This window comes from Physcomitrium patens, chromosome 7, assembly GCF_059467195.1.
Source record: "Physcomitrium patens ecotype Gransden chromosome 7, ASM5946719v1, whole genome shotgun sequence".
NCBI lineage: Eukaryota > Viridiplantae > Streptophyta > Bryopsida > Funariales > Funariaceae > Physcomitrium > Physcomitrium patens.
The window spans coordinates 1,401,319-1,427,023 of NC_143416.1; the positions used below are offsets into that span (position 1 = coordinate 1,401,319).

Sequence of the window (25,705 nt, forward strand, 5' to 3'; positions counted from 1 at the left end):
GTTTTGATTACTTAAAAAAAATGATAGTGAAGGTGAATGTTGATTTCTTGATTGATAAACTAGTTGAGATAATTATTTTTTATACATAAGAGGATGAAATTTTGGGAAGAGTAAAAGTATTATTATAGATACAAAAATAGTTCTAATCAATATAGTGTTAAATATGATTATGTACTTATTATAAAATTGTGAAAAAAATAAAAATAAAAGTTAAAAGATAAATTACTTATTATACTTAAGAAACTATCTAATCTTTGTGTGAATTTTGATAACATTTTATATATATATATATATATATATATATATATATTATTGAGATGTTAGTTTAGATATAAATTTACTATTATTGTAGTATGAATTAAGTATATTAATTCAAACTTCTTTACAATCTATTTTGTAGAAAAATCTTTTTAACTTTATTTGTGATTTAAATGCATTTGAGGTTTTTTAAGCCTCATACATTTAGAAGACTTTGTAATTTGGAAAAAAATTAGTATTTAGTTTTTAATTATTAAGTTGTTTTAAATTTAAAATTTTAAGTAATACTTATATATTTCAATCTTTCATTATTGTATAAGCAATGCACATCTTAACATGCTTTCATATCTTTAGTGCCATATTCATTTAAACATAGGAACCTTAAGTTTATGTTTTAAAAGACCTTACATATCTTAAATTTAAAAAATGAATTTATTAATTTTTAATTTTTAGTCATAAAAAATTTTAATATTTTTTTTTAAAAAATAAACTTCAATATAAGTTTCCAATCAATTCTTATTTCACATGAATTTTTTTATCTACAATATAATGGTGTAGTCTTTTCAAAGCAAAATTAAAATTTGATCTTTTGTTGTTTGATCTTTAGAAATAAAAAACATTTTCTATATGAATTTATCAATATGTTTATTATTGATTTAGTATTTTTTGAGCCACATGTACATCTTTGTTACATTTATATCTATCAAATACTTAGTAAAAAAAAATAATAATAATTTAATATTATTTTTGTAATAAATATTAGGTATTTGTGTATTTTTTATTTTAATTTTTTTAATAAAAAACAAGATACAACAATTTATCAATGGAGTATAAAGATTACAAAAGAATACTTAATACCTTATATTTAGAGGCCACATTAAAAACATCAAAATCCTAGAGTAATTATTAAAGAAATTTTGTTTATACTTATGTGTTTCTACCATATTGAGGTATTTTAGAGTTCTATTTAATTACTTTGTTAATTCCATAACCAAGTATGTGTTGTGCCATCCAAGAGTTCTTCTATCTCCAAAGTAGAAAAGACTAATATAGATACTTTGCTAATTACTTTTTAAATAAATTTTTAACAAATTTGTCTACATTCAATAAAACCATTCCAAACCATGCTTATATTATAGAGACCTTTTATTTAGAATTAATCCATAGCAACTTACCAGTAGTTCTTCAAAATTATTTGAGTAAAAAGTCAATAGAAGCTAATGTTGCACCTTCCTTCACAAAATAATGTAAAATATTTATTACTAAGCTTTAAATTAGGTACAATTAGTCTACTTAGAAAGAAGCCTTTAAGACATATCTACCTTCTAAGATTCATCTTCAAATTCATTTATACACATCTAATATTACATCTCAAATTCATCAATGATAATATCTATAATATATATTTTAATCTAAATTTTCAAGAACTTTTTCTAAAACTTGAGAGAAAAATATAAAAAACCAAAGCTACTTACAAAAGCTTAAAAAACATCTTGTACGGCTTTGTCTAAATATCAAAAAATAAAATAAAATAAAATCTCAACTACATGAACACAAGAGATTTCTTATATAATTTTCCTAAGACCTCAAGGTGGCAGCTATATCTCTATCCTTAAACTCCAAAGAGTTCAAATTAAGATCTACAATCCTAATTGATTTAAAGATCAAAATCCAAGTTTAAGGTTAAGCCATCTAATAAGCCATAGAGATATTTTTTGGCCAAATCAACTTCACCATTGTATTTAAAGCACATTTCTAATCAAGGTTGACTACTCACATACCTTGGTTCATAAGAAAATATAATACTAATAAAGCTTAGAAATATGACAATTTGGATTGAAATCAAATTACTACCAAATTACTTCTAAATTACTTATGACATCATTTTTTTTAATTAAAAAAGAAAACTTGGCCAAGGAGAGTATTATATTTGCATGCCACTAAATTAGTGGTTGGATAGAAGGATTAATAGATTAAAGTATTTTTTTGCCAAGTTTAGAAAAATATGTCATATGATTTTTTAATGACTTAAGATAATAATAAAATATCAAACTTCAAATCACATACTTGACAATTGAAGAAATTAACACCATTATTTTTTAAATTTTTTGACTATATATTAATTAGTTAAAAAAATTAAAAATTAAAAAAAAATAACCTTTTAATTTTTATTTTTATTAAGACTTGTCCAAAAAAATTTATTATCTAACTAAAAAATTTAGATTGAATGAATATTTTAAAAAATATATATTTTAATAGAACAAAGTAGAACAAACTATTTTTCCTTCTACACCAATATCTTTCAAAAGAAATTGGAAAACGACTTCAAGAAGATGATCTTGTTTTGATTTATGTAAACTAATTTCTTTTATTTAGTTTTGGAAGAATCTTATTATAATAAAGCATTTGTTTCTAAAAGATTGAAAAACAAATGTAGAAGAAGTTTCAAATAAGATAAAAGAAAATGTGGAATGTGCTACGTAGATTTGGCTTTTTTAATAGTGAATGGTGTCAATGGCCATTTAAATAAAGTTTTGACACAATAAAGACCATATGAATAAAGAATTGTAGATTAATGGAATTGCAAATGAATTCCAATCAGAATAAATTGAAGATTTTACCATAAGAGATGATTCTAAATATTCTAAAATAAATAAGATAATTTAGTAAAAATAATTAAAATAGATGTGTCTATAATTTTCTAATTTTATTCTATATTTTAAACCTTGTTTTCTATTCAAGATTTAAAATGAGTGATAAGACAAGATCTTATACCTAATTCCTAAAAGTTGTAGATTTAATATTTATCATTCTAAATCCAAGAAATTATTAGATATTTGATTGATTTAGTTAAAGTGTCACTAACATCCATTTGGATACAAGTGCTTTGGTGGCTTCTTATGGATTGACAATGCAAAAATCTTCTTCACGATTTATACAACAAATGAACTATTTTACTTTAAAAATTATTAAAAAAGTTGTATTTTCCAACAAAAAAAGTTAACTATAGATTTAAATTTTTAAAAACTATTATTTTTTAAATCCAAATAGCTAAAAATAAATATAAATATAAATATAAATATAAATAATCATAAACATAGCTTGATCTACTACAACAATTTTGATATAGCTCAAGTAATTTTTTTTTTTTTTTCTTTATTTTGTCAATAAAAATTTAATTAGCATGTTGAATATACAAGAAAATAATAAAAGAGGTTCTAAGGAGCTTATTAATATTTGTGTTAAGTACCCATATCCATTTAAAATGTTCTTAACAATGATATATATATAAACCAACTTTTTCTTAAAGTATAGTTAATCATAGGAATATAATCAATGCTTATGATATGCCAAAGGTTTTTGAAAATTTTAATAACTATTCATTTATATCCATAAATTTAATTTATAGCCATTTTCTTAAAAACTTCTTCAATCTTATATATATTAAATGGCTTAGATAAATTCTTATTTATATATTTTATAATCTCACACATGAAAAAATAAAATATTATAATTATAGCTTTCTAAGATTTATAAGATCCTTAAGGTTCTTTTTGTAAATATTAGAATATAAATAAGAATAAATATTTATAAGATCTTAAAATTCTCTTTGAAGCCTATCTTAGAAAATTTTATATTTAATAATAGTAGATTTAGGAGTATAATTTTTAAATTTAGAATATTAAACTTTTTTGATATTATCATATATTTGTCTCTATTTAATTTTAGCACATATTAACTTTTCATCTTATTAATAATCTTTAAGTTGGTTGAAAGATATTAGAACTTGTTAAAAACAAGCTTGAAGGCCATTGTCTTAAGGGTTAGAATAGATTGCACAATAGGCCTTTTGTAATTGACCTTGGAATTCAATATGATGCCTTGAACATAAAAAGGCTTATTCTTTAGAAAGATAATTATAAAAAAATAAAAAAATAAAAAAAATCATACATTGTAGAAATGATCATCTATTATTATATTGAATTGTGATTTCAATAACCTATTGAAAAAATTTGGAATTATCTAAATATTAAATATTTATTTTAAAATTTAATTATTTAGATTTAGATTTTTGGAGTTAAAACATAAATTCAATTAGAAGGTGATCTAATGATACAATATTTTTTAATATTTTTTTATTCATTATCTTTTTTTTTATAAAAAATAGAATTTAATTAAAACTTTTTTAATCTTTTCAAGATCCTTGTATTATTTTTTATTATTATAGAATTAATTCAATAAGAATCTTTGTTTTAAATTATTAATTAAATAAAAAATAATTATATAAATAGTTCCAATAAATCTTTGTATTTTTAGATAACATTCTACTATAAAAACAAATTATTCCTTGTCTCTTCAATGATGTTGCAGTTTCTACCTTAGAAAGAAGAACATTTGCTGAATCTTCTTGTAGTTGACGTCTTTCTAAATTTTTTTTGATATATGGATATTCACAATTCCAATAGATTCTTTAGTAATGTCTTTGAATGTGTTTTACGATATTCTTTTGTATATAAGAGTACAAAAATTACTAACTAGATATTTAAACATTGAAAAAATAAATATATAAACCTCCCTTGCACTTGCACCATTTACGTTGTTTATATATCCAAGGATTGCATTTAAGATGTAAAAAACCTATGTTAGGCCATAGAGAATTTCTTTAATCTTGGACCTTAGAGCTACAAAATTTGTGTTAATACAAAAAAATATTATCAGATTTTAAAGAGATACTCCAAATATAAATTTTTAAACTTAATATTTGTCAATGGTCATTTGAAATCCTTTACATTATGTGATAAAATATTTAACTTAAATATTAAGATAAAAAGGAATCACTACCAGACTCTTCAATTGTCAATTAAGGTTTCTAAAACTACATGCTATGTCTTTCATTATACATAATTAAATATTATAAAGATAAGGACTAAATAATTGGTTTGAAGAAATATTTATCTGATTTTGAAGAAAGAATCTAGTACCTCCAAGAATGTTGAGATAGGATTAAAAGATATCAGTTTTATTTCTATACAAGCAAGAATCAAATCTTCTATTGCATCTTGTCATCTCAAGAGCCTCTAATTTTAGAAATATTTAGAGACTATATATGATATTTTCAATGACTAGTAATCATTCCATATTGTCTTTTATATATGTCACCTATATTTTTTATTGAAGATATAACATAAATCATAAATCATGATTAATTCATATTTAATAAATATGAAGAGAGTGGGATTTTTTATCATATGTTGAATCAAAGTAGTTGTATGAAAAGGTCTTAGGTTAAAATAATTTAAGATGTAGAGTTCTTGCTTTCAAAATAAATTAAACTAAGGTATCTTTTAAAAGATTGTAATCTATCTTTTAGCTACCATGTGGTGTAATACATGCTTCTAGAGTAGCACCTTCTATGCTTGTGTTTCCAAGGCTTCTAATTCTTGTAGAACTTTTGGAATTGATCTTTGTAGAAGAGTTGATAAACTAGTGTTTTTCATTTCTCAAGACCTATTGATTTGATATTTGCTTGTATTATTAATGTAGATAGGTTAGACTCCCTTAACCTAGCCATTATGGTAGTTGTATGGATTTAAGACAAATTCCATTGACTTGGCCATTATAATAGTTGTGTGGATTTGAATTGCAATTAATTCAAATACTACAAGCTCAACTTGTACTATAATCTTATGAATTGATATTTTAGGTTCTACTTGCTTATTTTTAATACAATTAATTATTACTTGGTGTACGTGAAATCTAAGCTTTATTGGTCCACTTATTATTACATCTATGTCATAGCCTTGATTTGTTATTCTACTCAGATATGAATATCTTGAATCCACACTTGGTAGAAGAGACTAGAACATAATTGCCTATAGGATATAGTTGCCTATAATATATCATTTGCAGAATCAGCCATGATCCTAGAATCTAAAAAAATCATGAATAATAATAATAATAAAAAAAAAATTATAATTACATAGGTTTAGCATAGAAGATTGTTGGAGTAAAGATTAAATATATATATATATATATATATATATATCCAAGCTTATTTTGGCAATATTAGAATCTACAATAGAAGAAGCTCTATCTAGCATTTAGAGGTAGAATCTTAATTCTAATTAGAGATGTAATCAAGATATCAATACTCAAGTCTTTTTTAGATTTATTTATTTTTCTTTCTACTTATAATTTTATTTTTATTTTAACTTGGTGTTGAGATTAGTTTTTATTATTTTGTTTACAAAATTGTAAGACAAAGTTATGATGGTAAGGTGACAATTGGAAGAAGTAAGATCCGTTTGAGCTCTATACAAATTCTTAGATTTAGTACTTGGTTATATTTTCTAATATATTCTTTTATTTCTTGTAATTCTAACATAGTACTAAGTCATTTGTGCTTGTTTTAAGACTGAGATTGTTGAATTTGTATTAACATTTCTATTATTGTTTTAATTTTTAGAGCTTATCGATAATCTAACATATTTATATTTTTGATATGATGATGAATATTAAATTGTTCTTATGATTTAAAGATACAAATTTGCATTGGATCTTTTGTAAATAGTAGAATCAATAATGGAAGTCGAATATTAGTTGCCTCAAAGCAAGCAAGATTGACTATTATAATTAAGATCCTTAGTAGATGTAGACTTAGCTATGGATTTTGTGGATGAACAATTTTGCAGAAATTGGAAATGATGTTCTTCATTAACTTGTGATATTCTTCTAATGGACATACTTTGTTTCTCTCTTGAGTTAGACCATGTATTAAAATAATTGCTTAAGTATTGATGTTTATCTTCAATTTTCTTATAATATCCTAAAACCTAGCCTTTCAATACCGTGTTTGAAGAGTGACCTAGAGACCTAATTGCCAAAAAATATTCTTGATTAATTATAGAATTTTAGTTTAGATATAATTTCTTTTAAATTTATTATAGAATCTTCCATAGTATAATGAAAGCCAAATAGATTGGTAGCAAGAATCTCAACTTCAATTTATTGTTTAGTAGATGTAAGATGTAAAAATAATTTTTATCAAACATTTTATGAAAATCTAAAAAATATTAAACCACTCACTAGCGTATTCAAAAGTGAGTATAAGAATCTTTTTATGTTTGAGGTTTTTAAATAGCACTATTTTATATTGTAATTAAAGTTTAATTAATAATATATTATTTTATCATTTTTTTATCTATAATAAAAATATGAAATTTGAAATAAATTTATAATTATTTTTAATGAATAATATAAACAAACTCTTGAACTAAAGTCCTAAATAAACACAATGCATTATATTTATATCAATAGTTGATTCAATCTAGATAGACAATTTGTCTTCTCTCCCCTCTTCTACTTAGGCACTAAGCAAGCAACACAACACAGGAGGAGCAAACTCTTCTTGATAATGTTGTTAATAAAAATGAACTTGTTAAATAGCACAACACAGGAGGAGCAAACTCTTCTTGATAATGTTGTTAATAAAAATGAACTTGTTAAATAGCACAACACAGGAGGAGCAAACTCTTCTTGATAATGTTGTTAATAAAAATGAACTTGTTAAATAGCACAACACAGGAGGAGCAAACTCTTCTTGATAATGTTGTTAATAAAAATGAACTTGTTAAATAGCACAACACAGGAGGAGCAAACTCTTCTTGATAATGTTGTTACTAAAAATGAACTTGTTAAATAGCCAAGGCTATATCCCATAGCTCACACCTTTTTGATTTAATTTACTCCAAAAAATCCTTGAATGTCCTTTTCACTTGGTTTTCAAACAACTTCCTTTACTTGTTTTGGATTAATATTGTACTACTTATTATGGTACATGTGGGATTGAAGATTATTGCAGAAAACGCCATTTCTGATGCTTCACAATGTGTGAGAATTCCAGACTCTACCGACACATGAAAAAGCATGTGACAATGCGACCATTCTGAGCTTGTTTGGTTCCGCTGCAAGTCTGCTCTGCACCACGTGAAGAAACGATGTTCCTAAACTGAGGGTTGCTCTAAAAGTGTTGAAATTGTGAATACATAGATGAAGAGAAGTTTCACGAATATGGTGTGTGTACAGTTAAAGTTTTATTGAGGCCTAAATGATTTTTGTTTCATGGGAGGAGAAGATGCAACGTTAAAAGTTTCGTCTACGCTGGTAAAAATTCAGCAAAGCAAACCATGCAAACCCTGCATCTCTCGAGAAAGGGTAACAAGCTATTGCGGTGCAATTCCGATGTGGTGTTGCTGGCACCCACATTTGCAGTGAGGTTACGGAGCCGGAAAGTCGGCGCTGCAAGCAGCCATCGTCGACACAAACTAGCATTCATACACAACTTGCCGGCCTCGTCTGTAAAGGAAATATCACTCTTCAGCGAATTGATCAGAGTGGCCTTTCTGATCGATCTCAACGTTATGCAGTTGCTCGACAAGTGCAGTGTTGCAGCGGCCTAGAGATCGACGAGTGACGCGATCAATACCTAGACGTAAAATGAGAGCAAGCCGACAGATGGAGACTCATGCTCAAGAAGCTGGATGGTGGAGCTTGGATTTCGATCGAGCTTCGACTCCGAGCTGGGTACGAAGAATCCTGCAACCCGCGTCAGGGTGCTGAATGTTCGCCCGCATCGAGTAGTGGGGTTCGGATTTGAATGTGAGGAAGACGCCATGGATGTTTGCATCGACATGGCATCAACTCGCCGGTTTGATCAAGACAAGGACCTGTGGCGGACGTGGTGCAGTCTCATGTCGTGGCTTGTCACCGGCCGCGACATGGAACTCGTCCGCCCCACGTACCGCCCCATCTCAGACTCGAACATGGGTGGTTCATGCGTGGGAAGTATCGCTCGCATCGGACAATGCCTCAGAGAGGCTATCTCGACAGACGCTAAGATGGGTGGACTGATCACCGGTTCGGTGAGCTTCACGGCCCCCTTCGACTTGCCAAAGCCCCGAATCCTTAGCTTCTGCAGAGCCTTGGCGATCAGCCCACTAGATCGATCAGCAGGCTTCATCTGCGCCATGCACCCCATGGGCCCACAATTCGAGATCGCAACTTCCACTCCCTCAGGAGCCCTCGGCTTCTTCAGCGGGGTTTTCTTCGCCGGCTTGGGATTAACGAATGCTTTCAGGGGATGAGCTCCGGAACTTGTCGAAGCTGCTTGCCGACAGGATAGCTCATGGCTTTGCTGCTCAGCCATGTTCTGTGAGAGCGCCTTGCCCATGCTGCTCAGCTCAGCTTCCAAGCTCCTCAACCTGCTCTCCGTGGCCTGGTAGTCAACCTTCGAGGGTAACACCGGCACCATGTGGGCGCTGGTGCTATCCTCCTCCTTCACGACGATGTTTTGAGATGCAGCGGTCATGAGGTCGTTCATGCAGAGATGGTTGTCACGGAAGGAGGATTCCACCGACCGGAATGTGTCTTGGGAATAATCGCACGAGTGATGCCGAGCTGAATTCTCCGCGGAGGGATAGAAGAACGTGGAGGTGTTTTCCGGGAGGGTGAACCGTTTATGGTTGTGGCTGTAGGGTTCGGCTTGTGACGGGTGCGAGGCGGATTCGATATGCGAGGTCAGCACAGACTGCGTCTGCAGCTGCTGCATGAACATTGCTTGCACGAGGAGTGGCAACGGCATCAAATCGTTCTGGACAGCGTGCGTGCACATCTCTTGCGACAGTTTCTGGCAGTTTAGGATTCGACAAACGCGCAACCGTTCCTCATGCGTGATATTTGGATGCGCCTGCGCAATTCTAATCAAATTAGCATCTATGTTCCCATCCTGAACGCCATGGACTAAACAATATAGTGGAATTTAACCATACACGAGCTGGAGGATTACCTTGAGGTATGCGTGAATGGCGCAGTACACATGATCGTGCACCACGCGCATGTAGGCGGGGACCCTGTCAATAAGCTCTGCGAATCTGGAGGGAGATAAGCTCGAATGGCACGCAATATCTGTAAGGTACTCGTCCCAGAGCTTCTCGACCGCCGAGAGAATGGCCATGTCGGGCAGTCTACCCTCGTCATACCCTCGGAACCTTGTAAGGAAGAGCTGTAGGATTCTTTCCATGGAATCAATCTCGTTCCTGAAAATATAGATGTCGTCTTTCTCTTCTTTACATGGTTGGAGAACGTCGTGCAGCGTCGCGTGCTCGAACTGTAATGCAATTCTTGTCTCGAGCTGGATTCTGTACACATTAAATGAGGACTCAATGTCAGTTCATGTGCTCACCAATTTCCAATAAAAACTCTTTCAGAACAAGATGACCTTGCCGTTCCCGCACTCTACCTGCAGTCATCGTGCAAGGCGCAGCGGAGTCCGCGCCGGAGCAGCCCGAAGAGGAAGCGAATGGGGACAACGTGCCGCTCCAAGGGCAGCACGCGAACCACAGCCTCAATCAGCACAGGCATTTCAGGCGTTACTTGCGATTCCAGTACCCAACATTTGTCATTCCCCTTCTGCACCAAGAGAGAGCCCGCTCTTGAGCCAAAGATCCACCGATCGGCGAATGCCATGATCACCTGCCCGACGTGATTCTCCTGCATACCCTCTCGGCGCAATGCTAGCACCAATTTCACAAACAAGTTGGACGGGATGGCCACAACGTCCTGTATCCACCAGTGGAGAGACGAGGTTTCTCGCATGTTCGTCGTCCAGCGATGAGGATCCTCGGCCTTGGTAGGGAAGGCTTTTTTCACAACTGGGTCGAAGAACTCCATGCACGCCATAAATGCCATGGCGTCGAGACACCGTCGGACGATCCCCAGCTGCTCAGCGAAAGGGGCCAAATTCTCACAATGGAGGAGGACGACAAGCGTATCATCCCAGTTCTGTAAAGTGACTTGGGTCAAGTAGAGCATGCTGCGCTCGAAAAGATTAGCCTGGCCATAATCCTCGGTCATTTGCAAATACTCGGCCACGCAACAAACCTCGGCGATGTTGGAGGGATCCATGAGGATGTTAGAGCCGTAACAGAAATTGAACGCTAAGTCTAAAATGTCTGGCCCACCAGGAACATGACTGGGGATGGTAACATCTTTGGCGTCCTTGAGCAGTTTCTTCAAGTAGCCACTTCGAGAAACGACCGGGAATTTGTGAAGATGGAAGACGCGGTCCTTGCAACGAATGACGATGGTAGTGGGTAATCCTGTGGCGTCGCGCCATGCTCTCACGTTGCGTTGCAACGCGGGGGATATGTTGGGGGAGAGGACGGACGGATCAAACGAATAAACCTCGCTCGGCGGCTTCACGCTGTGCAAAGGATTCAAGTTCAGGACAAATTCGTCTTCGCACTGCTCATCGGCGGACTCAAGGAAAGCCTCCGAGTAGCTCTCCTCGCATTGGAGGAGCCGCCCCATCACGTTCTTCACCACCATCTTCCTGCTGGGTCTATCCATAGCCACCGGAGCTGCAAAAGCGACTGTCATCGTTTCCTCATCTTCCTCAAAACGAACATGTATTCCCAGCTATGCCGGCCACGCAGCCATTACCACCAGATTCTAAAGAGGTCTGCAACCCGCGGTTGTGGGCTTTCCTGTAATCGAGCAGCTCGCAACATTGCAGCCCTCCCTTGAATGCGCACCGGGTATCCAAAGTACAACGTCCGGCAGCACCGGCACAATCTCCAAGACAACGTCGAATGTCATTCCTACTCTCCGAAATAGTATCGATTAACAAGGTCTACCACGAGCTCAACAAAATTTCTCCGCCTCTTCGATCTCTTATCCACCAATTCTAATATTGAGCAAATGCAGACTCGAACGAACGAAGGAACCCGAGGCTAAAACTTCCTCTCTGCCAGCCGCACCTTCGGAAGAGTCAAGCATAAACAGCTTCACCCAAAACCTGCTCCTGTGAGCTTAGATGAGGTGACCAAGTCGCCAATTACAACAACTCACAACTGAACTCAAAACTCTCTCTCTCTCTCTCTCTCTCTCACTCACTCCCGCCCTCGTAACAACAAGCAGCTCCAACTGTACAACTCCATCTACAGGCTTCACACCGATCTGGTTGCAAAATGCCACCAAAGCCAGTGATCCAAGTACCAAAAGAACCTCCGACACTACAGGGACCCAAAATCGATATGGCTTGCTTGAGCGACGCAGGTTGACCAGCATCCCACGTCTGTCCTTGATGCTTCGCTAAATGTTCGCTACGACCTCTATACAGCGATCCGACAAACGTCACCACCCCCTAAGCCCCACCACAGTGCTCTGCAATCCCACACTTTTCTTTTCTTTTTCCGATCTCTCTACATAAACTTTTGAAAAGTCTTCACCTAGCTTAGATCTAACCGAGAGCATCACACGGGCTGCAGATCATGAACCGCTGCAGTCCCACTTGCACACGATGACCAAACCGCACACCCTATGCTACAATCTTCATCATCCAACGCTCCGATGTGCAGACTCAGCACCGTCCAGCGCCTGAGCGCAGGGCACGATGAATCCAAGTGCATCTTCAAGCCCCCGAACCTGCCGGCACTGTTTCAACTCTGTTTCCACACACCGTACAGTCTTACAATGCTCGTTTGTCAGATTCACATCATCCCTTTATCATGTCTCACGGTGCGTTTGTCTCGCACCGATCTGACATGAGGCCGCCTTTCCGTTTCAATGCTGGTCTGCGATGGGCACTTCCAGTGACGCATCGTAAACATCGTCCGAGCTGGGTAGATATCGTAAACATCAGCTAACCCCAGATGTGCAACGCTTTAATAGCTCCAGCACACTTGAGCAATAACAAGTTATCACGCTGTGGGGTAAGTTATTTAGGCCGATGCCTTCTTATCCCCACACTCATTCTCAGGGATGTGTGGATGTGAAGATCGCAGCACACAGTTTCAGGCACAGATACACTAAGTGTGCATGGGAATTTGTGCGCGCTTGTTCATCCCACTCAGTAGGCAACTCCCTTTCGACTGACGACGTAGCAAATGGACCGACAGAATTCACGCGGCGCAGATACCCACTCACTTGGGACTTCGACCCCAACCGGGTTCATTGGATTCTCTGCACTATGAGAAACATAAAATTTCGCTCACACTCTTCGCCTCGTGCCATGGAGCTAAGCTTCGGTTGCGCTACGAGCCCCACATCCACCCATCGCTTGCCCTCCCCAGGGGACGACGAGCCGCGGTCATCGCCTCCGACGTGCACAGCGCTAAGGCCTCGGTGACCTACACAAGGCTGATTTGTCTCCCATCCATCGTGTCATACATTCATCCGTTGATAGCTGAGTCAATATCTCATCCGTCTTGGAGGGCTGAGTCAGCTTATCATTCATCCGATTTGGCTCAGTGCCACGTTCATCCAAGTTGGTGGCACTGAATTCTCCTTGCTTTGAATGAACCGAAACGTACTTAAATTAAATAAATAAACAAATAAATAAATAATGTGCATTCATGACATTCGTAAATGAGAATTCATTAAAATGGAAAGTGACGTTTCCCCTAGGATAAAAAAATAATTAATTAAATTAATTTTTTTAAATGATAAATATGCAACTTATGATTTGGAAGTTAGTGGTTAGAATGCTTTGTTTTATTGTGTGCCCAAAATGTTTTTAATGTCGGTGGCTCATTTTTCCCAAGACGATCTTGGTATGAGGAGAATAGTTAATGTGTCGTAATCTTCTTCTTCAATAATTTCTTTACTTATAGATTCGTTTTTCCAAATCAGTGGTCCAAAACAAAATAAAATAAAAAATAAAATAAAAAACAACATTTTTAAAGTCTAAATAATTATGTTGCTGAATTGATAAATAAACCTTGACATCATAACATGTCCTTTGTTTCATATGAATCTGTATTGTCATTTTGAATATTTTAGAGTGTGATGTGTTACATAATTACATCATTCAGTACATTAACTTGGCACATATACTTTGCTTTTTAAATTATAATTATCACCAAAACCTATGTAAAGATACTTACTATTCCTTGAAAGATTGTGATATTAAATTTCAATGCAACATTAAAGAAGTTTATAAATGCATTGAACTTCAAATGATATTTTCATATATGTGTGACAAATCTTAATACATGAGCATATAAAAATAATAATTCTCTATAACATTATCACAAAAATACAAACTTCACAGATCTCATACAAATCTCTCTTGAATAAGTTTATACTTTATCTATCATTAAAAATAAAACTAATACTTAACAAATAAAAAACTATATGTAGATATTTGTGTATAAAAAGTATTGCAATGAAAAAAATGAGGTAAATCATTGTATATATATATATATACATAGTATTGCTAATGCCACCACAATTTCTTCTCATATCACCATGATTTATCATTCACCACATATCACCATAGTTTTTCTATTGCTACCCAATTTGCCACCTAATTGATATATTTTTTTTTATTTCAATAAAAATTTATGTCAATATTTTTATTATTTTAAATTACATAAAATTTTAAATTAATTTCAATAAAAAATATATATGTAAAAATTTATTAAGAATAAATTGTGATAACAATAGCAAAAAATTTGGTGGCATGTTTTGAATGGCAAATTGTGTTGGTATTAGCAACACCCTTGTATATATATATATATATATATATATAAAGAGAGAGAGAGAATTGTTAATGCTATATCTCCAATTGATATTGCAACATCTCAAGTGACTTTTCTACAACTTAAATTGACTAAAAACCAATCTTCTATGCTAAGGGCATGTTTAGCAACCCAATATTTAATCCCAATATTGATTCAAAAAATAAATTAAGAATAAGTTTTTTGTATTTTTGGTAGCCAAGTAAAAAATTAAAAAAATGAATTATATAATTTTTGACACAAATATTATCTTATATATATATATATATATATATATATATACAACAAAAAAAATTTGTGATATGTTTTTTCATAAAATATTTATTTTCTTCTTCTCAACCACCAACTTTTTCTTAAAGCAAAGGAAGAAAAGAATATGAGAAGAAAAAATAAATGTATAATTAGCTAGTCATCTATGAGGAAGTCATGTATAATTTATTTATTTATTTATTTATTTATTAAGAGAGAGAGAGCAAAAAAAATATTAATATTATATCTCCAATTGATATTGCTACATATATAACATACATATTTGCAACAAATACAATAAATAAGTATTCATTTTGAAAATCCTTGAAAGCATGTATAAAAAAATTGATATTTTTTTCAAACGAAAATTTCTTATAGATATCCAGTATTGAAGTAAATCATGATAACAAATTATGATTTTTTTCCAAAAACCGCAACTTTGTATACAGTAAATCATAAAAGTTTAGTTAATATTTTTAAAACTTTTATAACAAACCAATAGAAAATTGCACCACTTAGTACAAAAAGAATCTTGTAAACACCAATTAATCTATAACTTTATAAACTTGTTTGTAAATTTCAAATAAATTCTAATTAATATCCTCACCTTTAGCAATATCTTATTAAAACTCTAGTAATGTTCCAAGTAAACTTGAGATATCCATCTTTCATTTCAAAAGCTTCACTTGTAAACATATATTTACACTCCGGATAATAAAACATTAAAAAAAAATTCTCTTCACCAGCAAAAAAATCGTGTCCATTTTTTATATATTTCTTTGTTGTTTGTCTCTAACAACAGAACTATTCTCCCTTATATAAGAGACACAGCTATTGAGAAAGAAGACAAAAAAAACACACAGTAGCACATTGCAAAGTCAACAACATCAACAACAAAATATGTTTAGAAAGTGGGTCTTAAACTCAATTCACCTTGATTTGCATCACATATGCCCTTCAAACCCTAAACTTCCCTTGCATCTACAGTTCTGATTCCAGATTTTACATTTTCTCAAAACACAAGACCATTACTTTCTGATTTTTCTTCTTCTTTTTGCCTTTTCACTTTATTTTATTTAAGCTCACGAAAGAAATGATCTACAATTGGGGCTCCAGATAGCCACCACATTAACTCACCCGATTAGTATTCTAGTCCCGATATGCATCTGGCAGTGGTTCCAACCTCTCAGCTTCAATAAAGAGGACGGTGAACTATAGCCAACAGCCCAAACTCATCAGCATGTGGTGAATTTAACAATAAATTCCTCTGCCGGCTTGGGTGCTACAGATATTGCCCATTCGCCTTTTCTTTTTTTAGGTTTCAACCCTTGACTGACTCCTTCCCGTTGACCACATGAGTTTCGTGGCAATAAACTCGAAATGTGAGCAGCAGTAGCTCCACACAAGCCTGCATGTTGGAGCATCTGTTAACCTCCATGTTCAGAGAGAGAGAATATGATCGTGTAAATGCTGGGTAGATTTTTCGTTTAAAAATTCAAGAGCTGTTGCACAAATCTGTCCTCTTCTTGAGAACTTTAGGCTTGGAGTAAGCTTTGGGCAGTTGCTCATCTGGATTGAGTTATTACTTGAGAAAGCCTGCCAGCGATAACTTCTGCTGTTGACTACCTCAATGAAGGGGTGAAAGCTCCGAGATGGCTTGCCTGGCGGATACCAAGCATACGGATTCTACACAAAGATTAACCATTGCTGGTCTGTTCTTGTGCGAGGATTATCCTGATTTCATTTCTCACCCTCGCTATCAAGCACACAATATTTGCGACCATGGTCTGACAGGATTCCTACGACAGGTACTGATGTTGCGTTACTCAACTGCTCGGCGATTGCGAGGCATAAAGAGTTACATGGTTCTCCCCTTCTACACCCCCGAATGATTCCTCGCTTGATTTTTCTTTTACTTGGGTACTGTTGATAGGAACTGCAACGTGGGTACACCCATTAAATGATTTCGACACCCAGTTTGAAGCTGTACTTGAAAGTTAGTTAGACCAAGAATTAACGGAAAAGAGTGACAGAAATAAGGTTTGTTAACTTGCCGACGAACAGTGAAACACGAGTTGATAGGATACCAGACAAGTAGATCGATTGTTTCTCACTCAATGCATTTGAGAAAGAGATTCTAAATCCGGTGCTTCTAAATGTCTACTGCACACCTAATCTACAAAACAGGTTTAGTCCATATGATGAGCCCGCATCACGGCTTCAACTTTGGCGATGTCACCAGGTGTGTCGACCCCATGTGCTTCGTGGTCCACCTTAATCACCTGCAGAGCGAGAGAGTTAGACAGGGCTGCTGTGTTCAGGGATTGAAGACTATCCCAATTGCACATCATCGAAACTTTTGAAATTAATTATTCACGGGAGAATGAGTAACAAGATTGTATAAGGCTTACTTTCAGTTTGAATCCATTCTCAAGAACTTTGAGCTGCTCAAGATCCTCCTCTAATTGCAATGGGGACGGTGGCATGCTGGCATACACTTTCAGAAATTTTGCATCGTAACACTACCACAGGACCCACCATAAATTAGCCAACAAATTCACCCCTGGAGAGAGGAATCATGTCACAGAACTCACACACTACATAAGCGAGCAAAAATTCAACAATTCGCTAAGCGAAGTATTAGTAATTCGCACTTCTTTCGTCATTTTACTAGACATCGAGCCTTTAAAAAAAATGAAAATAAAAATGACTCTAGAAAAATATAACAATGACCGCAGGGCAGACTTCTAACCTGCACGCCAAGATGCAGCATATATGGAAAGTCTGGATTTGGGATTCCTTTTCTGCAAACAAGAAAAGCAACATCCACCAAAATAGGGGTAACTATCTGCTGTAATAAGATGGGGATCTTCCATTGAAATGAAGAGCCGGAACAAAAGTAATTTATCCTCAAAGTACAGAAGGCACGTCTCATTCAGGTGTTACAACAAACAATAGGAAAAAAAGAGGTCATATAGCCAAATGCCATACTTGTTGGAAGGAAGAAGGCCACGAGAAAAATACAGGGCGTAGCCGTTTTTATCCACAATACATTTTACTCGATTAGGGTCGCTAGCATCTTCTGGCTTCAATCCAGTTACAGCAGTGCTATATACAGCATCAGGGCACATCTGCAAGACGTGAATGAATTAATTAGGTTCAGAATCTTAACCTGCATAGAAAAGGAACTCCTACAAGTTAACTAGGTACAAATGTTACACACGTGCCAATCCAGCAATTGAAGATTTAGATAGCCTATCTGGGGTTGACGTGCACTGTAGCTCATAGCATACCTGCAATGCCAGGACAATGCCATCGATTATAGCTGGCTCAATGAGAGGTTCGTCGCCTTGGATGTTTACCACAATGTCATACTTTGCAGCGAGTTTCTCTAGTGCCTCGTTGCACCGCTCTGTCCCTGCAATAGGGCACAGAATCTGTCAACCTATGTCAACGAAAACCATAAGAAGTACACCTTCGGGAACTGGTTTCTCTGAGCCTAAATTGAATATATAATCCTTCCAAAGGTTTCACCTATCTACGGAGTCTTTCTATGAGCTCCACACTAGCCCTGCAAAGTGCTGTTTACAGCTAAACCTGAGATATGCAAAGGGAAAAGGGAAACGCACCGTTTTGGCAATTCTCCGAAGTCATGACGACATCGGCGCCAAATCCACGACAACAGTCGGCAATTCTATCGTCATCAGTAGCCACCACTGCGCCGCAGAGAGTGGCACGCATGCAAACGCCATTCATACAACAGTCAACAGCTTGTGGACACAATTACATCCGCAACTCATTCCGTAACGACCAAATTCATACCAACAAAGATGTGAACACGCCACCGGTCTACTCAACCCCAAAGTCCTCTCAATTTCTTTTCTCTTGAAATGTGATGTGCAGAGTCTGAGATTTTGTGTGAAGCCCTAGCAAGACAGAGTCGAGGGAACTTCGAGGAACGAAAACTAACCAATAGCTTGTAGTGAGGTACACTTCATCGCTTGCTCCCACGTCCTCTACACCATCCAACCACATTACACTGACCTCTCAGCAATCCAAACCCAATCGATTACTCCCGAACCCTAGACAAAGCAGAATCAAGAAGAACCTACAGAAAAACACAAAAAGAAGAAGAAAAAGAACAGATCAAATAAATGTACTCACGCAAACAAATCATTCCACGGCAGAGCGAGAATAGCCTAACAAGGTCTTAGGATAATGGAGCACCTGAATCATGGGCTTGCCCATGATATGCACCAGAGGTTTGCCTTCGAAACGGGACGACTTGAAGCGCGCAGGAATAACGCCCACCACACGAGGCCGAGCTTTCAACCTCGCCCGGAACCAGTAATGGTTAAGGGCCGCTGCGATGGTGATGGCGCCCGCAGCCACTGCCGCGTGCACCAGCAATGGTGCCAACGAGGAGCTGCTCCCGTGCTCACCCATCACGGTTTTGCAGCTCATCGGAATGCCTGGTATTCCCTGCAACACATCGCCCATGCACACACACACACGATCTCAACTCCCAATTCCTCTAACGAAACCTATCAACACCACGACAGCAAGCACTCCCGATTTCTCAAACCCGACCACTGCAACATCCGAAGCTCGGCAACATCACTTCGACCCACCTGTAGTGCCGGTGTAAGAGACTACGAAAACTTCAACGCTGCTTGTTTGAAGCCTCCGCGGCTCATGTCCATGTCCAAGCTCCGCGAGCCAACAACCCAGCCTCCCCCCCGCCCCCTGATTGTAAGCCACCAGGGGGGGGGGAACTCCTTGCGCTTGTGCTAATTGTGCTCCGCAACGAAACCTAGCTTGAAGCTGAGTGAGGGGAGCGACCCAGACAGAGAGAGAGAGAGAGAGAGAGAGACAGTGAGCTTGAAAGCAGCTCTGGCTTTCTCTGTGGGACTCCCAGAATCTCTGTCTGTGAGCTGCTGTTGATGACTGTGCTTGTCAGTGTACCATCCCTTCAAAATCCCTAACAAAATACCGAGGCCTTTTTATTCAAAAGGTGGAAGTTGAGAGGCCTTTTCCCTGACTGTTCCAATTTTCTATTCCGCTTCTTCTCCCAACCTTATTTTTTATGATTATTGTAATTATTGTTCTTCTTCTTGTTGTTGCTATTATTATTGTTCGGGCAGGGGCTTCATGTGGATTTGTCTCTGCAGCGAATTGAAGCCGATCCGTCTGCAAGAAGCTGGGCCCCAGTTGCGGTAGAGCAATTCAAACCCTCCCTGCTGTTCCGCACAGAACAGATTTTCACCCCCACTGTCTCTTTTTTCTCATTTCACCAACTCCATTAACTCTTCACCTTTGCCGCTTCGGTAACCACACCGCATTTCCTCTTCTTCTTTTCGTTTGTTTGTTTTGTTGCCATACTCGATATACTTGATACTCTTGTTTTCAGGAAGAATTCTTGCAACTCATATATGTTATTTGTAGTGTAAGAAATCAATATATTAAGATCGCTCGAGACAAGTGGTGGCTCTCCTTCACCGCATGGATGGGCCTTCGTTTTCATCAAAAAGGTTCATGTTTTGTGGAGTTTACAACCCGTTTTACAGTTGATCAGGAGTTGTACACGGTGTTTTTCATGGTGTTTCACATGCAATCATGTAGACACTGGAAAGGCATTTACATCGGGGAAGGCTCAGCATGTGTTTAAGTTTTGTGTTTCGAGTAAGAATAATGTGTTCTGTGTGTTTCAAACATTGGTGTTTTGTCGAATTTATGAATTACGAATTATTATCATTGTGCTTTGCAATCAGAATTTCAGAAGAATTTCATCGTGGATTAACAACACGGGTTCATCGTGGATCCTGCTTTTGGGAGGTTTCTTTGTTATCTCATCAGGGGCTTACGACGAGGAAGGAGCAGCAGCATGGGTTTACAATCTTGCTGATTGAAAATATTGCTACAATCAACTTTAAGATGCACGCATATTTCTTCGAGGAGGCTTGAGTTCTAATTTTATGATATTTTATGATATTTGCTGAAATATTGCGGTGAAATATTGCAGTGAGTATTGCTGAAATATTGAAGAATTTGTGTTTCTGTTTAGCTTTTTAAGTTTGTCTGTTTGTTTGCTTGTTCTTTGTTTTGTTTTGTTTTGTTTTGTTTTTTTGTTTTGTTTTTTTTTTCTTTGATGTTTGGGTTTGTTGTTGGACTGGTGAAATGTGGGTTGGACTGAAGTTGTGTGCATGAAACTGGATTATTAAATTTTATCATTCTAAAAAATTATTTATTATTCATAATTTTAATATAATATTTATGTTTAAGATAATATTTTATTTTATTATTATTTTATTATTACTATATTAAAATATATTAATTTTTTATTTTAAAATATTATTTTATTATTTTAAAGTTATTAGTTATTATTTTTATTTTTAGTTTTTTTAAACAAGAATTGTTGTATAAAAATTAAATTGTAGGAATTTCATTTCTTCTTCTCAAATAAAATTTTCTATATTCAATTTCATATGTATGAATATATATATTTATCTATTTTTTTATATAAATAAAATAAATAAATATTTAAATATTTATTATTTTATTCATTCATTTTGATTTGCAAAATAAAATATTTTGAAAAAATTGAGCTTTTTGTTATAGAAAGTTGTTGTAAAAATATGTATAATTATAATTTGTAGGGATATATAGAATATTTTGTTAAAATATTCTGGCATTATAATTTGACTAATTAAGCTACATGTACTCATTTTCATTTTACAAGTACTTTAAAATTTTGCTAAATTTTGCTAAAATTTTTCAAGGTTTTATTGGAATTTTATGGAGGTATAATTTTGATATTTATAAGCTCATTCTAATTGTCTAGTAGAACCCTTGTCATTGTGAACAGTCCAGCTTTAACAATGAATCACAGAGCAATTGCTCAATGATAATGTAAGAAACTTGAGAGAGTACAAAGAAAAGCTGAAATAGTTACAAGTACTAAAGCCATACATAATCTAAAGAGGATGAATATTTTGTATTCTCATTGTAATGCACTACATTGGTTTGATGAATATTTAGTCCAATTACCAAAGGAGTTGCCATTATTTGAACAATGTTGTCATCAAGGAAAAGTTTCTCTACCATCTCTACCTTCTTCGCCTTTGCTTTTGAAATGCTTATTTGAGGACCAAGATGCAAGAGCTTATTTGATGATAGAAGATGTAAGGGAGTTCATAGAAAATATCCATCAGTATAATGCTACACATGTGTTTACGTCCTTAGGTACAAATATTGATTGATTTGTACTTCAAAAAAATGCTCCATATAGTTTTAGAATAAATAGAGAGTTGCGCCATTTAGTAGGAGCATTGTTACCAAAAGAAAGAATCGACCCAAGTTATGCACAACTCTATATTTATGATGCATCATTTATACAAGATAGAAGAATGAGTCATAATTTTGGATTATTGAGCCAAACTATGTGAGAAATTGGAAAAGCTATAAGGGAGAATAATTTGTTTATTAGATTGTATAGATAGGCACATGAAATACTATCTCAGGCACAGAATGAAGTAGTAGAAGTAAATCTTGCTGTCTCTTTGAACTTCATGAATGAGAGCAATAGATATCGATATAATCTTCCCACCACTTTTGAAGAAATTACTATTATATTGCATGGAGATGGATCAGAGCATAATGCACTTCGTGATATTATTCTTTGCCTATGCAGTCATAGGCTATTAGAAAAGGTTCATGAGACTCATTCTACTTATTTGTTTATTTTTTTTGTTTTTTTTGTTTTTTTTCACAGAGAATCCATCGATGGCATCTTAATCTAAGGGCACAATATGTAGTAATGGATATTATTGAAGAAAGAGAAGGTGCTGGATGAGAGGATTGGAAAGGCAACAATTTAACACATATAGATTATTTTGCTTATCGATTTTTTTAAGGTCTACTAAGTATTCCACAATTTTGTATGGAAGAAAGCTATTATAAGAATTTATGGTTGACAAATGGACAACAACTAAGCAATCACATTCGCAATATCTACCTTAAAATCAAGGAAATTTATATGCTAATTTATACCAAGGATTGGTGGATATTGTTATAACTCATGAAAGTATTGGGCATAAAGAAAGATAATATGAATTAAATAATTTAAGACGTAGGATCTTACTTCCATCATCACATATTGGAAGTGCAAGATATATGATAGAAATACTTCAAGATTCTATGGAAATTATAAGGTTTTATTAGCATCTTCATATTTTTATGACAATGACAGCAAATCCAAGATTGTCCAAAATCGAGAATAAATTGCTTCAAAGATAACGAGCAAGTAACCAGCAAGATTTAGTTGCTCGTATATTTGAGCTCGAGAGACATGCAATTATAGAAGATATAAAGAAAGAAGTTGTCTTTGGTCATGTTGTTGTACATCTTTATACCATTGAATTTCAAAAGAGAGATCTACTTCAAATGTACATCTTGATTTTTTTGGATAGAGACAGTAAGATTAGATGCATTAGAGATGTGAAAGAAAATTTTTCTTAATGACAATATTATCCAAATAATGACAACTCCCTCGACGACCAGACTAAATTTTCATCAAATCAATGCAATGCATTACAATGAGGACACAAAACATTCATCCTTCCTAGATTATGTATGGCTTCAACACTTCTAACTATTTTAGATTCTCTTTGTATTCTCTTTCATTTCCTACGTTGTCATTGAACAATTGCTCTCCGATTCATTCTTAAAGCTAGACCATTCACAATGGCAAAAGTTCTACTAGACAATTAGAATAAGCTTGTAAGTGTCAAAATAATACCTCTATAAAATTCTAATAAAACCTTGAAAAATTTTAGCAAATTTTAGCAAAATTTTAAAGTACTTATAAAATGAAAATGAATACATATAGTTTAATTAGTCAAATTATAATGCCACAATACTTTAATAAAAATATTCTACATCTATACATTCCTACAAATTATGATTATATATATTTTTACAACAACTAATTCTACCAGACAATTGGAGTACTCAAATGATTGTAGATCTACCAAATAATTGGAGTATTCTTTTTGAACTCCACTTGAGTGCATTCAGTCACAAAATCATAGGAAAAAAAAATGAGCCTTGTGAATGGAAAGTTTGACTCAAATGAAGCTATTTTTGTCTACCAAAGAATATTTTTTAAAATCAAATATAAATACAAAAAAATTACATAATAGAGCTTTTAAATGGATGTATTCATTTACTCTAATTATCTGGTGGAACTTTCTTTGAGGAGGCCGGAGTTCTTATTTTATGATATTTTGTGGTATTGCATTGAAATATTGTGGTGAGGATTGCTGAAATATTGAAAAATTTGTATTTCAGTTTAGCTTTTTGAGTTTGTTTATTTGTTTGTTCTTTGTTTTGTTTTGTTTTGTTTTGTTTTTTTTTTTTTTTTGTTTTTTTAATTTTTTGATGTTTGGATTTGTTATTGGATTGATGAAATGTGGATTGGACTGAAGTTGTGTGCATTAAATTGGATTTTTAAATTTTTTATTTTCAAAAATAAATATTGTTGGGTTATATGTTTATGTGAAATTAGATTGTGTGTGGATTTTGTTTTAGATATTGCATGAATGAGGAATGAAAATTTAGTTTTGTAACGCTTTTGATGCTAATGTTGCATTGAATCGGTTGTTTTTAATAATAAAGTGTTTTGTTTTTATGAATCTCTTTGGCTTATTGAGTTTGTTTGTTTGTTTGTTTGTTCTTTGTTCTTTGTTCTTTGTTTTTATTTTTGATGTTTGGATTTGTTGTTGGATTGATGAAATGTGGGTTGGACAGAAGTTGTGTGCATAAAATTGGATTTTTAAATTTTATTATTTTTATAAAATATTTATTATTTATAATATTTTATAATATTTTACAAATTATAATATTATTTTATAATATTTTATAAATTATAATATTATTTTAAAATAATATTTATTTTTAAACTATTTAAAATTTATAATATTTTTTATAATATTTTATAATTTATAATTTATAATTTTTTTTTTTTATAATTTTTGATATTTTTAATATTTATTTTCCAGATAATATTTTATTTTATTATTATAAATATTTTATTATTTTATTATTTTATATTTTTTAAAGTTTTTATTTTTATTTTTAGTTTTTTTAAACAAGAATTAAATTGTAGGAATTTCATTTCTTGCTCTTAAATTAAAATTTCTATATTCAATTTCATATGTGTATATATATATATATATATTATATCTATCTATTTTTATGTATAAATAAATAATATATTTTTTGATAAATAATTAAATACTTATTATTTTATTTATTCATTTTGATTTACAAAATGTAATATTTTGTAAAATTTGAACTTTTTGTTATAGAAAATTGTTGTAAAAATATATATAATTATAATTTGTAGGAATTTATAGATGTAGAATATTTTTATTAAAGTATTGTGGCATTATAATTTGACTAATTAAGCTGTATGTATTCATTTTTATTTTACAAGTACTTTAAAATTTTGCTAAAATTTGCTAAAATTTGCTAAAATCTTTGAAGGGTTTATTAGAATTTTATAAAGGTATTATTTTGATACTTACAAGCTTATTTTAATTGTCTAGTAGAACTTGTGC

At 33.7% G+C, this 25,705-nt stretch overlaps 2 protein-coding genes across 2 annotated transcripts; both read right to left on the bottom strand.

The window, feature by feature from the left end:
- Positions 1–8,329: 8,329 nt before the first annotated feature.
- On the bottom strand, positions 8,330–13,420 carry LOC112285026 (BTB/POZ domain-containing protein At5g48130). The gene is made up of 3 exons (XM_024525481.3): positions 10,556–13,420; positions 10,103–10,454; positions 8,330–10,003 (listed from the first exon to the last, which is right to left on the bottom strand). Exons 1-3 carry the CDS (start codon positions 11,692–11,694, stop codon positions 8,972–8,974), a joined length of 2,523 nt encoding a protein of 840 aa, XP_024381249.1. The 5' UTR covers positions 11,695–13,420; the 3' UTR covers positions 8,330–8,971.
- A 3,693-nt stretch (positions 13,421–17,113) lies between these two features.
- On the bottom strand, positions 17,114–19,943 carry LOC112284234 (3-deoxy-manno-octulosonate cytidylyltransferase, mitochondrial). The gene is made up of 9 exons (XM_024523868.3): positions 19,718–19,943; positions 19,314–19,568; positions 19,057–19,102; positions 18,716–18,802; positions 18,380–18,504; positions 18,078–18,217; positions 17,839–17,890; positions 17,498–17,608; positions 17,114–17,368 (listed from the first exon to the last, which is right to left on the bottom strand). Exons 2-9 carry the CDS (start codon positions 19,548–19,550, stop codon positions 17,276–17,278), a joined length of 891 nt encoding a protein of 296 aa, XP_024379636.1. The 5' UTR covers positions 19,551–19,568; positions 19,718–19,943; the 3' UTR covers positions 17,114–17,275.
- Between the last annotated feature and the right edge of the window lie 5,762 nt (positions 19,944–25,705).

Bases quoted from the DNA above. Each gene is read 5' to 3' on its own strand.
- LOC112285026 (XM_024525481.3), bottom strand. From the start codon at position 11,694: ATGACAGTCGCTTTTGCAGCTCCGGTGGCTATGGATAGACCCAGCAGG. The intron at 10,455-10,555 runs GTAGAGTGCGGG...TAATGTGTACAG, and splicing joins GCCTTGCACGATGACTGCAG to AATCCAGCTCGAGACAAGAA. The intron at 10,004-10,102 runs GTAATCCTCCAG...AGAATTGCGCAG, and splicing joins CCATTCACGCATACCTCAAG to GCGCATCCAAATATCACGCA.
- LOC112284234 (XM_024523868.3), bottom strand. From the start codon at position 19,550: ATGAGCTGCAAAACCGTGATGGGTGAGCACGGGAGCAGCTCCTCGTTG. The intron at 19,103-19,313 runs GTGCTCCATTAT...TGGATGGTGTAG, and splicing joins TGGGCAAGCCCATGATTCAG to AGGACGTGGGAGCAAGCGAT. The intron at 17,609-17,838 runs GTTAGAAGTCTG...GTCCTGTGGTAG, and splicing joins TGCTGCATCTTGGCGTGCAG to TGTTACGATGCAAAATTTCT.